This window comes from Pseudonaja textilis, chromosome 2 (assembly GCF_049901715.1).
Source record: "Pseudonaja textilis isolate UNSWEBS1 chromosome 2, rPseTex1.2, whole genome shotgun sequence".
NCBI lineage: Eukaryota > Metazoa > Chordata > Lepidosauria > Squamata > Elapidae > Pseudonaja > Pseudonaja textilis.
Genome location: NC_141991.1, coordinates 118998614 through 119011996, shown reverse-complemented (window position 1 = coordinate 119011996; position 13383 = coordinate 118998614). Strand labels below are relative to the sequence as shown.

Sequence of the window (13383 nt, the reverse complement as noted above, 5' to 3'; positions counted from 1 at the left end):
TTAAGTCTTTCTGCCAATATTGAAGCAAAATTTTTATAATATGCATTTAGTAAGGAAATAGGTCTATAGTTCTTGATTTGTAATGGATCGGCCTCCTCTTTTGGGACAAGTGTAATATAAGCTTCTGACCAGGATTTGGGTATCTTCTTCTTTAACATAACTTCATTCATAACTTCTAGCAATGGAAGGTTCAACAATTCTTGTAGTGTTTTATAAAATTCTGCCGGAAGTCCATCTGGGCCTGGTGCCTTTCCATTATTTTGCTTCTTGACTCCATCATTGTTATATTGCTTTCTAACATTGTTTCAATCTCTTTAGGTATCTGGGGTAGATTAGCATTCTGTAAGTACTGTTTAACTCTTTCCTCATCAATATTCTCTTGTGTGTATAGTTTCCCATAATAGTCTTGTATAATTTCCTTCTTCTCTTTACTACCATAGCAAACTTGGCCTTGGTCATCTATTAATTGCAATATTTTCCTTGATTCTTTCTCCTTTCTCAATTTATATGCTAACCATCTACCTGGTTTATTTGCATCTTCAAAATAGTTCTGTTTCGCACCTCTGATTTTCTGTGCTAGTTCTTCTTTTTCCATTAGTCCCATTTTATGTTTAATTATTTCCATTTTTAACTTAATGTCCTTTTTCTGTGGCATTTTCTATAGCTCTTTTTCAAGTGCTTTATACTCATCCTCTAATGCCTTAGAGGCTAGTCTTTTCATGGTATTTCTTTTCATTGTATCCCATATGTTCTGCATTGAAATGTATCTTCCTTTTTATTTTCTCTAAAGAAGAAAGCCAGTTCTTTCTCCATCCACTGTGTGAAGTCTTTTTCCTTTAATATAGTATTATTTAACGTCCACCTAGATCCTCTTCTTTGTCCTTTCCATTTAATTGTCATTGGATTGTGATCTGCCCAAGTACTTGTTTCAATATTTATTTCTTGAATATTAGCTAACAATTCTGTTGACATCCATATCATATCTATTCTGGACCATGATAAATGTCTATTTGAATTGAAGGTGTATTGTTTAGTCTTAGCATTTCTTTCTCTCCATGTATCTTTTAAATTTATTTCATCTCTCATTTAAAAAAGAAGATTTAGGGAGAGTCTTTCTGTTTTGCTTTGTTGTTTTCTGTGCTGTATAGTCCAATTTATTATCTACAATTCCATTAAAGTCTCCCATCATAACTATATTAGCATAGTCCAGTTCAATTATTTTCATATGTAATTTTTTATAAAATTCTTCTTGATAGTCATTCGGGGCATAGATTGCAGTCAGGAATGTTTTCATATTGTCCATTATTTCCACCATTAGTAACCTTCCATCATCATCGGTATAGATCAGTTTCGCTGGGATAATATCTTTAATGTATAAAACCACTCCTCTTTTCTTGCATTGTGGCAAGGAAGTAAATATTTTCCCTAATTTTAGCTGTATCAACAATTGTTCATATTGCTTTTTAATATGTACTTCTTGTAGGCAGATTATATCAAATTTTAATTTCTCTAATTTATGGAAGGTTTTCCTTAGGGTGTCCTTTCAGATCTTAGAATAAAAAAAAAAAATTCTCACCAAACCGGCACACTTTCTCTTTCCGTTCTTTTTCATTTTGGAGCTGTCCCAACTTCAGCAGCTTTAATGGCTGCCTCTTTGCCACTAGCAAAAAGAGCTTCTCCTGGATCTACCAGGGACTTTGCGGTGTCCCTGGGATCAACAGGATACGCTCTTTACATTCACCATCTCTTCGGGACAGCTTAGATCCGTTTGGACCGTCCAGGAGCAAAGATATCGGCAGCGATCTCAGACCTCCGAGATTGCATGCCGTATCGTCGCGATGCCAGCTCTGCCCTCTCCCCAGGCTTCTACGTTTTAGCCTGGTGCCTTAACCATCATACCAATATGGTACCAATATGGCATGTAGAAGTTAAAAAAAAAAACAACCCCTCAAAACAACATGATTATATTTGTGTACCAGATGTTTTGGCCTGATACACTCTGTTTCACTATGTTCTTATACAACAATTGTTTTTAAATAGTTTTTGTAGGTTTATGATTGTAAATAACATGTACAGTAGTTCTTAAAAATTATGTATACTTTAAAATTTTCAATATTTCTGCATAAATATGCTCTAAAACATTTCTTTCCACACAAGTTCCAAAAATAAATAATGAGAACCTAATTAAACCAATAGGCCAAAACCATTATAATTGTCCATTTATTGAGGAAAATCATCGAAAGCTATATGTTTCAATTAACTTTCAATAATCTATGAAATATGTAGATTAAGACTAAACATGTCCTAATCTGCATGTTTAAATAGTGATTTGCTACCACAGGTAATCCTCAGGTTACATCTGCTATTGGAACCACAATTACTGTTGCTGAGTGATGTGGTTGTAAAGTGCAAGCATCATAAAACCACATTGCTTTAGTTGCTGTTGTTGGTCGTTAAGCAGGAAATAGGAGTCCCAGTTAAGCAGCATGAAGAATGGGCATAGGGGAGGTTATGGAAGGCCCAAGCTACATACAAGTAGGCCAAGGGGTACTTGGTATGCTACAAGTTCAGAAAGTCTGAGAAATGAGGGCATTGGGTTTCTGTATGCCATCACGGGATGATAGTAGAAAGATGGTGTGGGGTATGTGTGTGCATATATATGATCACAGGAAGACTGAAGAAAGAAGGCACATAATGCATGCATGTGTGCAATTGTAGTGAGGCTGTGGAAAGAGGCCATAGAATACATGCAATGGCAGGGAGGCCATGGAATGAAGGCATGGTGTATGAGTGTGTGTATAATTAGGAGGTGGCAGTGCAAAGAGGCCACAGGGGTTATGATCTTCTTTGTCACCTTCTCATTGATTTTGTTTGGGGGAGCCTGGTAGAGAAGATTGCAAATGGAGATCGTAATTGCAGAATGCTTCAACTGTTCGTAAATATGAGCTGGTTGTCAGGCAACCAAATTTTGTTTATGTGACTGCGGAAGTGCTGCAACAGACAGAATTTTGAGTCCTGCTCTTAATCTCCCTTTGTTCAGCATTGTCGTAATTTCAAACAGTTACTGAACAAATGATCGTAACTGGAGGTCTACCTTTATTATGTGGTCCCAAGATACCTATTATGGGATCTTATAAATAGAACGTTAGCTGCCTTATTTGTTTTGGAAGATATTTTATTGTAATGCAAAATTGAGTTTGTCTATTTAAATTTATTTCTGTGCCAGATATTAATAAAACTAAGAAGTGGAAGCCTTCACAGTGATTCTGACATAGGAAGATAAATAAATAAGAGAATAAATAAATAAGAAGATAAATAAATATTTATACGTGGAAAATTTGATAAAATAATAACTCTTAGCATTTATGTATATTCCTGGTTTATTGAAGACTAAGAACAGTAAAAAAAATTCCACACAAGATAATTTTATAGTAAGAGGGCTTTCAGTATTGACTTCAGTATTGATTCATTAAAAGCTGAGACTGGAGTTCTTGAGAGATTTCAAAATTTAATGCATTGTCATGGGTTCATAGATGCAAGGACAATTAAGAATCCTGCAATAAAAGCACACGTTTTATTTAAGCAGACATAAGTCCACTTTTACTCACACTATATTACAGCCAAATAATTTTTTACAAATCAATGCTTTTTTCACCCAAATTATTTTTATAAAATGAAAAAGATTGTAATTGTATGTGGGAATGACTTTAGGGAGACCAGGTGATTTCTGATCTCTCCTTTGCTTGATCCTTTCTCACTGCTGGCATGATGACATTGCTTTCAATGTGTGGAAGGCTGAATGGCTTATTATCTAGAAATCTTTGCAAGGGTGAGGGGGCAGAAAAAGGAGAGATCACCTACTGAAATCACTCTCTTTTTTTTTTCCTTGCCCTTCCCAGCCGAAAGGCGGGATTAGAGAGATCACATTGCTTTTGATGTGTTGAAGAGCAAATTACTTACTTATTTACTACCTCTCTGCAATATCTCTGCTCTGCAAGGGGAGAAAAAAAAAAGAACAACATGAAATCTGCTTAAAAATTAAACATTCTTAAAATATTAAACATTCTATTTTTCTAATTCTTAAACACATTATCAATATGTTACATTTCATCTTCATAGCACACTATTTCCAACAATCCTAATTACAACAACTACAGGCTTCCCTTACTTTATGATAGGGTTATACACCAGACGAAAAAGGGACTTGAATGGCATGGTGTTAAATTGTGTATCCCTAATGCACTGACAAATGTCTTCATAAATTTTCAGAGTCTTATACTTAAACTCTCAGAATAACAAAATGAAAAATTTGGAAGGGACCTTTACCTGTTATGACTCAGGTGGTTAAGGCAAGGCAGGCCCCTAGAGCAGGGCTGTCAAACTCCCAGCCCACGGGCTAGATGCACCATTCTCTGGCCACAGCCACGCCTGGTTTAGCAAAGGGGGGAAAAGTTCCGATTTGTCATGTGACGACACTGTGACGACGTGAATTTGACACCCCTGCTCTAGAGACTTTTTTATTGCTCTAAGTAAATGTTCCAAAAACAGCTCTCCAATGACCAGTAAGGTTTCACCCCATGATACCTTGAAGGCAACCACCCTCAATCCCCTGAACAACATCCACAATGCAGAAAAAATAATAATTTTTATAGCCCATTTACAACTATACTGTCATCTTCACAGTACCCCCCTCAGTCAGATGAGTTTCATTACAGTAAATGTGCATTGTCCTGTGCCAGACCCGAGATTTTTCATTTATTATTCAACTAAATGGAAAGTTTGCTTTCAGTCTTCTGCCTTATAAAATGTTGACTTTTTTAAAAAAATAGAAAGCTGAAAACTTTATTAAAATACAGTGGTTCTGAAAACTAAAACACTTTTTAATAGTTCTATTTTCCTTGATTATGAAAACCAGACTTGTTACTTTGAAATTGGGGTATGTTATGGTAAGAGGTTTATTAAATAGTCATAAGACCTTATCAGTAGCATAACATAAATATATAACAAGACAAAATACAGATAAGTTAGACATGTAAGAATACAGTAATAAAAACATATGTGGAAAACCAGGGAGTCAAAAATCAGATAATAGATCAACCTTGCAGGATACACCAATTTGTTCAATATATTGGGTTCTTAGGATCGCTGCCTTGATTATAAACTTAGCAGTCCTACAAATGATATGTACATTACAGGCCCAGAGGAAATGTAACAGTCTGTGGTTTGATTCCCAATGGGCTGTTCTTTCCAGTAGAAATGATAAATATTTAAGCCTAATGGGGGCATATATTTGGCAGTTGAACAAGATGTGGGAAATATCTTCAATGGCAGGTGAACCACATATGCAGGTTCTCTTGTAGTATGGTGCCTGGTGGAAGCGCCCATGTCTGGACATGGAATCCAGTAACTCAAATCTGGCTCTGGTATAGGCTCTTCTCTATAATTGTGACATACCCATTGAAAGGTATTTTTCAGGTTGGAAGATGTTTTTATTCTTAGCCAACCATCTTATAGATCTGTTTTTTGCTAATAATTCCATGTCAGTCTGGGCACTAATATCCAAGACTCTCTGCTTAAAAATTTCCCTTGTGTGGGAAGCCCTTGACAATAAATATTGGGTAGAAAACCCATGTCGTAAAATGGCTCTATGGAGTTGACTGGCCCAGGAGTTAAATTGGAACATATTTAACTGTTCAGTTAGGCATAGTTTGGGAAGTCTATCCGAATCCATTGATTGTATCTTTAGCCAGTATGTAAATGTTTTAATGATTAAATGGCTCTGTAAGGAGTGGATACCCAATTCCGCTCTGACTGCTGAAGCAGAAGTGCTCTTATCAGTCCCCAATAAGTGTCTTAAAAAGCGGGTCTGAGTTTGTTCAAGTGGGGAGGCTTTATTTAAACCCCACAGTTCTGCACCATATGTTAGCATTGGAACTATTTTTGCTCTAAATACTTTCAACATAGGGGTCAAAGTGCCTGGATAATTATGGTTAAATAATTTATATAATCTTTTGGTGCTTATCTCAGCTCTTAATGCACTACTTTTAAAGTGATTAAACCAAGATCCTGTGTTAGTAAAGACCACTCCTAAGTAGGTGAAAGAATTTACTTTTTCGATTGACTTCCCATTAATCTGCCAATTATATTTCCTACTTTTTGTGCTGAAAACCAACACTTTGGACTTGCTTTTATTAATATTTAAGAAATTCAAAGTACAATAGGTGTTCAGCTTATGCAACAGTCTCCTCAGGCCTATTTGTGAATGAGCCATTAATACCATGTCATCAGCATATAAAAAGGTATTAATAAATTTATCAAGAATCTTTGGCATATGCAAATCTACTGCATGCAGGAATCCTGGTAAATCATTAACAGAGATTGAAAAGCATTGGGGCTAAAATGCAGCCCTGTCTTATGCCAATATTGGTGGGTATGCTCTTAGACAGGGATCCATTTACGCCAGTACAGATTTTCACATGGGTGTTTGAGTAAAGGGCCCTAACCAGAAAAAGGAGTCTGGGCTCCATGTTCAGGTCCGCAGTTTCCTCCACAAGATATTTCTATTTAATGAATCAAAAGCCGCACTTAGATCAATAAATGCAGTGAATAATTTCTTACCCATTTTTAAATTCCCTGTTACCAAATTATATAATGTGAAACAATTATCTATGGTAGATTGCTCTGGTTTAAAGCCTGCTTGTTCCTCCACCAAAAGATTATTCTCCATAACCCAGATTTCAATTTTGCTCAACAAATGCTTTGCATACATTTTAGCAACAATTCCAAATAGGCTTATTGGTCTGTAATTATTTGGATTGCCTCTGTCTCCTTTTTTATGTAAGGGAACAATAATGGCCAGTATTGTTTATAAATGTAAATAGCCCTGCTAACAAAGGCACCCACCAGTCCATATAAGTCTTAAATAATTCCGGGGGCAAAAAATCTTCAGGTGCCTTATTAGCTTTTAATGATTGAATAATGGATTTAATTTCTGAAACAGAAACAGGGGGCCAGATAGAGAGATTTTCTAAAGTTAATAAATCATTGCTTTGGGTATGCATAGAGTCCTGATTGGGTTTTAAAAGATTAGAATAAAAATTCTCGCAGGTTGAAGCAGGAATGAGGATATCAAAATAAAATTTATATTCCTTCAATATACCCGAGACAGCATTCCAAAAGAAAGCTGAATTTGACCCTTTTGCCCAAATTTCCAAGTCCAACCATAATTTAGTTCTAAAGAAAGCCTTCTTTGATGCTATCAATTTCTTATAATCACACCTAATTTTCAACATGTTGCTATAGTTTTTTGAGGTGGGACATCGCTGAACCCTACGCATTGCAGCTCTCAAATATTTTCTACTGTACTGGGAGACTGTACTGGGAACCTCCTTATGATGCAGTTCAACACCTACTCCAAGGTCATCTTCTATTTGTTGTTCTATTTGTTGTTCCACAGTAATTGAGCAACCACTCCTTTCTTCTTGCTTGTACACCTCTTTTACAGAGTTATTATTTGCAGCATCTATATGAAGAGGAATTTCATCAGAATTCTCAGAAAGAGCATTAATAACATCTGCAACCGGGATAGCAAATTCTATGGGAGGTTTTGCAGCTTTTCGTGTGACTTCTAAAAGATCCTTAAGGTTGTCTAATCTTTTAATGATGCCCGCTTGTTCTAACTCTGGCAAAGTACAAAAAGAATTAATCAGGCTTGACTCCAGTATCTCAGTACGCTGCCGGATAGGAGGTTGATTTTTCAAGTTGCCACTTCTCAAGGGTGCAGGAGAGATAATATCCTTAGAGTTAACAGCTTTAAAATCATTGCAATTAGGCTTGCAGAAAGCAGTGCTCTTCTTGCCAATATGAGTTATTAAAGGACTAATACCCTCCTTAGTAAACACGCGAGTAGGAAAAATTCCAAATTCACTAAGGAAGGAATTCATTTTAAACAGCATGCTGTCTATAGTGGGTTGTTTAAAAATCAACAAAATAGGTTTAAAAGCCCCACTGGAGGGAAGCCATTCCACCCTCTGCAAATCCACCAACTGCCTTTCACAGCGAAGAAGCTGGCTAAGGGAAAGAATAACCGCATTTCTAAATCCCCACTTCCCTTTATTAGTTTGGTTATTTAAAATTTGTAAGGTAATCTGATGCCACCGTAGATAACAGTTAAAACTTGTGTGCTTTTTATCGGAGACTTCTTGGGAGAGACAACCTTGCTTAGCATGCACCTCTAGGTGAGGGAGTAGATCACATGACAAGTTTTTTATACTTTTAGTGAAACCCAAGTTAGCGTCCATCTTTGGATCAGCAAACTTAACAATTGACTCTTTTAATGGGTCCACTTTATTGTTGACCTCAGTTAAAAGCTCAAAAGTAGTCAGCACTGTTTATGCCGTCAGCATGCATTGCCTAGATATAAAATCAAAAAAGGTTTTATTTTGTAATTTCCCATACTCTTGTTGCAACAAACCCTCAGCGGCAACACCGACAGCTGATGTTTGAAAGAGGGGAGACTCCCCTGATAAAGAAGCAGAAATGTCTGGAAGCTGTGAGCTCTCTACCTCCGCTTGTAAGTCCCATTCCAGTGGATCGTATCTGTTAGAAAGGCTAATAAGTGAGGATGATAATTTATGACTTACGGCCGTTGACTGAATATCATTTAAAAAGTCATCCATTTTAAGTTGTTTGCTAGGGTTGCATACGGACTGTGTAGCTGAAAGAGGACGCTCCCTCTTCTTCTGTTTCCCGTTGCTCATGGTGGGCCCATCCTCCTGCCGAACGAGCCCCGGTCTCATGTAAACAGCAAATTAAGAATTTCAAGAACCCTGCTCCTTAGCTCGTGCATCCATAGTTCGGAAGTCCTTCTGCAGCTGTTGTATCCCCAATGGGTTTTGCCAAGTGAGGCTTCCGTGAACTCCAGATGTGCCAGAACTGCAACTCCCCTAAATTGGGGTAACAATTGATATTAAGATAGGGTAACTTTTTAAATTATGAAAATATTAAAAATGGTAGCTTTATTTTTCTAAAAGAACAAATTTGGTAACTTTAGAGTAAAAAATTGAATTCTAATGTGATGAAAAAGAAAGAACATTCATTTTTGGTAGACTGAAAAGAAAGATAGAAAAATGATACATTGATTTATCTTATGATTCAAAATTCATTATTACACCAGATCTTTGTTAGATCAAATCAAAGATCTGTCTTCTATTAAAGAATGTAGTGGCTTCTATGCTCTCTAGGACATTCCTGAAGGCAACAAGGTAAACAAAATAGATTTTTCCACCATAGGTTTTATTGTAATTAAAATGGAAAAAGCTCCCTTTTTGGGTTTGGTGAACTATGATTTAACGTTCTAGAAGCTCTAGTAAGTATTTTCTTTCTCCTTCTTTTTTTGAATATTATATTCCCCTTTTTATGCTTAAAAGTTGTAATTTGTTAAGGGTTGCTAAAGTGAATCCTTGATTTACCATCATAACGGAGTCTGGAATTTCCATCATAAGTCATGATGATCGTAAGTTGAGGTACCAACATGATTGTACCTGAAGTTATGAGTTTTTTGCGGCAGTTGTTAAGCAAATCCATGTTTTTATATGGGCCTTTTTTGTTGGAAACCGGTTGAAAAGTCAAAAGCTGGTGTTGGAAGAAATATCTTCTGGGTTCAGCTCCAAGTGAGAAAAAAGACACTGGAAACATGGAGGCTGTTCAGAAAGACGGTTTAATGGTGGACAGGACACATGGCTTGGAGCTCCAAAGTGAGAAGGACGATCACATGCTTCAAGATGTTGGGTGAAGGAAAAGAAGGAAAAGGACCAAGATGCTGAGAGACCCTTGTTTTTATGCCCTCTGTTGCGATTTGAATTTGAGCTTGTATTCTGATTGGTTGTCAGACTCCCATGGGGCCATGTAGAGGCAACTGTAGGCTGTCTTGAGTCCCAGGTTTGGTTGAGCCTTGCTGGATGATGATGTAATAAAAGGGCTTTGGGCAATCCCTATTATGGCTGTACCTGGAGTAGATCTTTGTTATGTAAAATAGACTGGCTCAGGCCAGAGTAATGCCCTATTAGCAAAGGTGTGTGTGTGTGTGAGAGAGAGAGAGAGAGAGAGAGAGAGAGAGAAAGAGAGAGGGAGAGAGAGGGAGTTTCTGCCTCTTTTGAGTTTCTACTTTTCTTTTTAGGTGAAATATTCTGCCTTTGTAGTATATCCTAAAATATTTCATTTTTCTATAAGAGGGGTGGGTGCTAACTTCCTACACTGGCAAACACGTGTAAATTATTGTCATGTGACCTTGGACCACTTAAACCAGCCATAAAGATGATTTGGTTGCCAAGCATCCAAAATGTGGTCATGTGACCTCATGTTGTGCAATCAATGGAACTCCAGAACATGATCTTAAGAAGCTTTTGTGGGGGGCTGTCATAACTTTGACCGGTTGATAATGTGAGGACCACTTGTATATTTTTTAGGAAGCAAATATAAACTATATAGACAAGTTGCTTTTCAAAAGGGTTAGGAGATTAAAGTCTGACTGGTACAATTTTTAATTCTATATTGCCTCACCTTCTTGTTGGTTTATTATGACAATAGATTTAATTGTTCTGTGTCTGTGCCTTTTGAAAATGCATATAATTGTATTGGAATAGAAAGGCAAAGTAGAAATATAAAGAAAGAAAAAAAATATTAAGGAACTGTTGAGAAGACAGTTTTTTCAGTATGTTCTGTTTATTGCTATTTATTATAGAGAACAATATACCTGTAATGGAAAACTAGCCTTAAGGTCACATTCTACGAGTCCTCCTCATTTGTCAGAAGATGAGACGTATTCGTCAAATACAAGGGTAAGGTTTTTCCATGTTTTCAGTAGCCAGTTTTCTTTTAAGTTTCAAAGTGCAAAAAATGAATGTAAACACGCAAGCAGTTAAAACAGAAAAAAGGCAGAAATGATGTCAAAAATGTATGTATATATGATGTATGTTTAAAGTATAGTATATTGCAATGTATCTTAAACTACTACAGTTTTTGCAAACAAATGCTGAGTTGGACCTAATAAAGAATATGAGAAACAGGTAGCATATAATTTTATTTTTCAACACTAAGGTATTTAGTCAACTCTAAAGTATTTAGGCTTTTTTGGCCTCTTCTTAGCAATAGACATTTGAAGATGTTGGTTTTGAATAATTAATTTTGCATCAAATGTCTTAATAACTTAATAAATAACATGGTATGAAAAGACAAAGAAGAAATTATATAGTTTTCCTCAACTTAATTGACTAAATTCCCAGAATTTTCTCCCATTTTTTTCAGAGCCTTTATAAACAATTTTTTGATGCAAAGGTTCCCCAGAGAGGCCTGCCTATGCTAAGCAATTCTCCCCTGCCATTACTACCATTTATGTGGAAATAATTGCTGATTTATATTAAGAAATTACATAGTAATATGTACAGAAATGTGTATATAATACACATGTTTTCTCCTAATTTTTCTGTTTTTCCATATTTGCACTAAAACATTTTACCTAAAAATTGAATGTTTCAGGGAGATTGTTATAGAAGAAAAACTTCTTTTGATGACAGTGACTTTGAAGCTCGTCTCAACAGTTGGAATCTTGGGGTAAATTCTGGTTTTTTTCTTCGTTTCTTCTTTGATTTCAGAATGATAATCATTTAATCCCTGCATTCAATATGTGTAGCATGACTTTGCATAGGATATTCTAAAATGAGTTGGAAAGAAACTAAAGCAAATCTTGGTGTTTTAAAAGATATTTAAGAATCCAAAACTTTATTTTCCACAGTGTCCATAGATGTTTCTAGGAAATCCATCAGCAAGATATACAGCAACAGATTTCTTTCTGTATTTCACCATCTGGTATTCAGAGATACACTGTGATTTATTTTGCAGGTTGTATATAACTGTCATGACTAGTAGCTATTTGTACATCAAATATATCTAATCTCTTTCAAAACCCATGTAAGAAAAGTGTTTGTTAGATGGTGGGAACAGGAAATTAAAAGGTCAGTGGAACTGCAGAGAGTTGTGGATAATATCACATAAGATTGGAAAGATACAGGATGATGGATTTTTGTTGCTTTCATGTGTTTCATATGAGAGGCTATGTTTGTATGTGGGGGAGAGTTTTTTTCCCTCTGAAAATCACTGTTTTTGCTCCTGTCAAATAGTTATGTCATTTCAGGAATTGGCACAACTATTTAAGAAGTTTCAGAAAGGTCCTACATTTGTAGCCCTATGAACTCTAAAGCATCTCTTTGCTTTCAAATCTGAAGTGCTACATAGCCTAATGCCAAAATAAATGGTTTGGTAGATATCCTGTGCCTCTGCAGTCAGTTTGTTGGTCAAATTACTTAGATTTTTCTACCGTTGGATAGCTTACAATAGGAACTAAATAAGTTTCTAGAATCTTGAAATGTGTCTTTTAGTTATTTATTCAAGGCGTATACTACATAACTTCTGACTTTGGATGGAATACAAAAATCTTTAAAAATATCAAATATTTCTAGCCAAAAAAGAGCCAGGTTTTTAAGGTCCCATGAACTTCAATAGGATAGGAGCCACCTGGATCTTTGAGGGAACCTGATTTCAGAGGGTGGTTTCAGGATCTCAGTAGATGGTATTGTTTCATCAAAGGCACCAAGAACGTGCCATGCTCGTTGGACTGAAGTTGTTCGGCAAATACTAGGGAAGTCAGTTAGTCCCTTAGGTAGTTGGGTCCTCTGCCATGAGTAATAACAAGCAACTTGAATTACACTTGGAAACAAGCTGCCAACCAATTCACTCATGGAGCAGAAGTGTGATGAGCCCATGCTGCCTCATTCTGGACCAGTTGAAGCTTTTGGGTAGTTTTCAACAACAGCCCCTTGTAGAAAGCATATGCCAGCTGAAGTGACCTGGTTGAGAATGATTGTTCTCTATCTCTCTAGGGAAGGCTTCTATCTAGGGAAAGGCTCAATTGGTGTATTAGGTCAAAATTGTGCACTGGCCTTCCTGCTCATCAAGCATATGCCAAGCTGAAGTGACCTGGTTGAGAAGTGCCTGATCCAAGTTTAAACATGCAACATCCTTAGAGCTAGGTAGCATACAAAAGTTACAACTCCTGTTTTAGACTTTTAGCTTGAATGTAATGATTCTATTTAACATAATTCAGTTATGAATGGAGTAGTTCATTGTATTTTCTAAAAGGAGGAGTGCTTGCTGGCATTGATGAGGTTACCTACTTTGGGTAATATAACATCTTGCAAGAAAACAACCAAACTCAGAGAACACAAAGATTTCAGCCCTGAGCTACATTCAGCCCTGAGCTACATTCACCTTCATTATTAGAAAAAAATATATTAAGAAGATAATTTTTAACCTTAACTGCTCTTTTTT

At 36.3% G+C, this 13383-nt stretch overlaps 1 protein-coding gene across 8 annotated transcripts in view; it reads left to right on the top strand.

Moving 5' to 3' along the window:
• The window catches only part of CEP112 (centrosomal protein 112), a 266133-nt gene that overhangs the window by 19061 nt on the left and 233689 nt on the right, over positions 1-13383 (top strand). For all 8 annotated transcript variants that reach the window (XM_087925056.1, XM_087925057.1, XM_026711184.2 and 5 more), the window contains exons 5-6: positions 10742-10838; positions 11536-11610. In XM_087925056.1, the coding sequence (XP_087781182.1) occupies positions 10742-10838; positions 11536-11610 (172 nt within the window). The remainder of the gene's footprint in view (positions 1-10741; positions 10839-11535; positions 11611-13383) is intronic.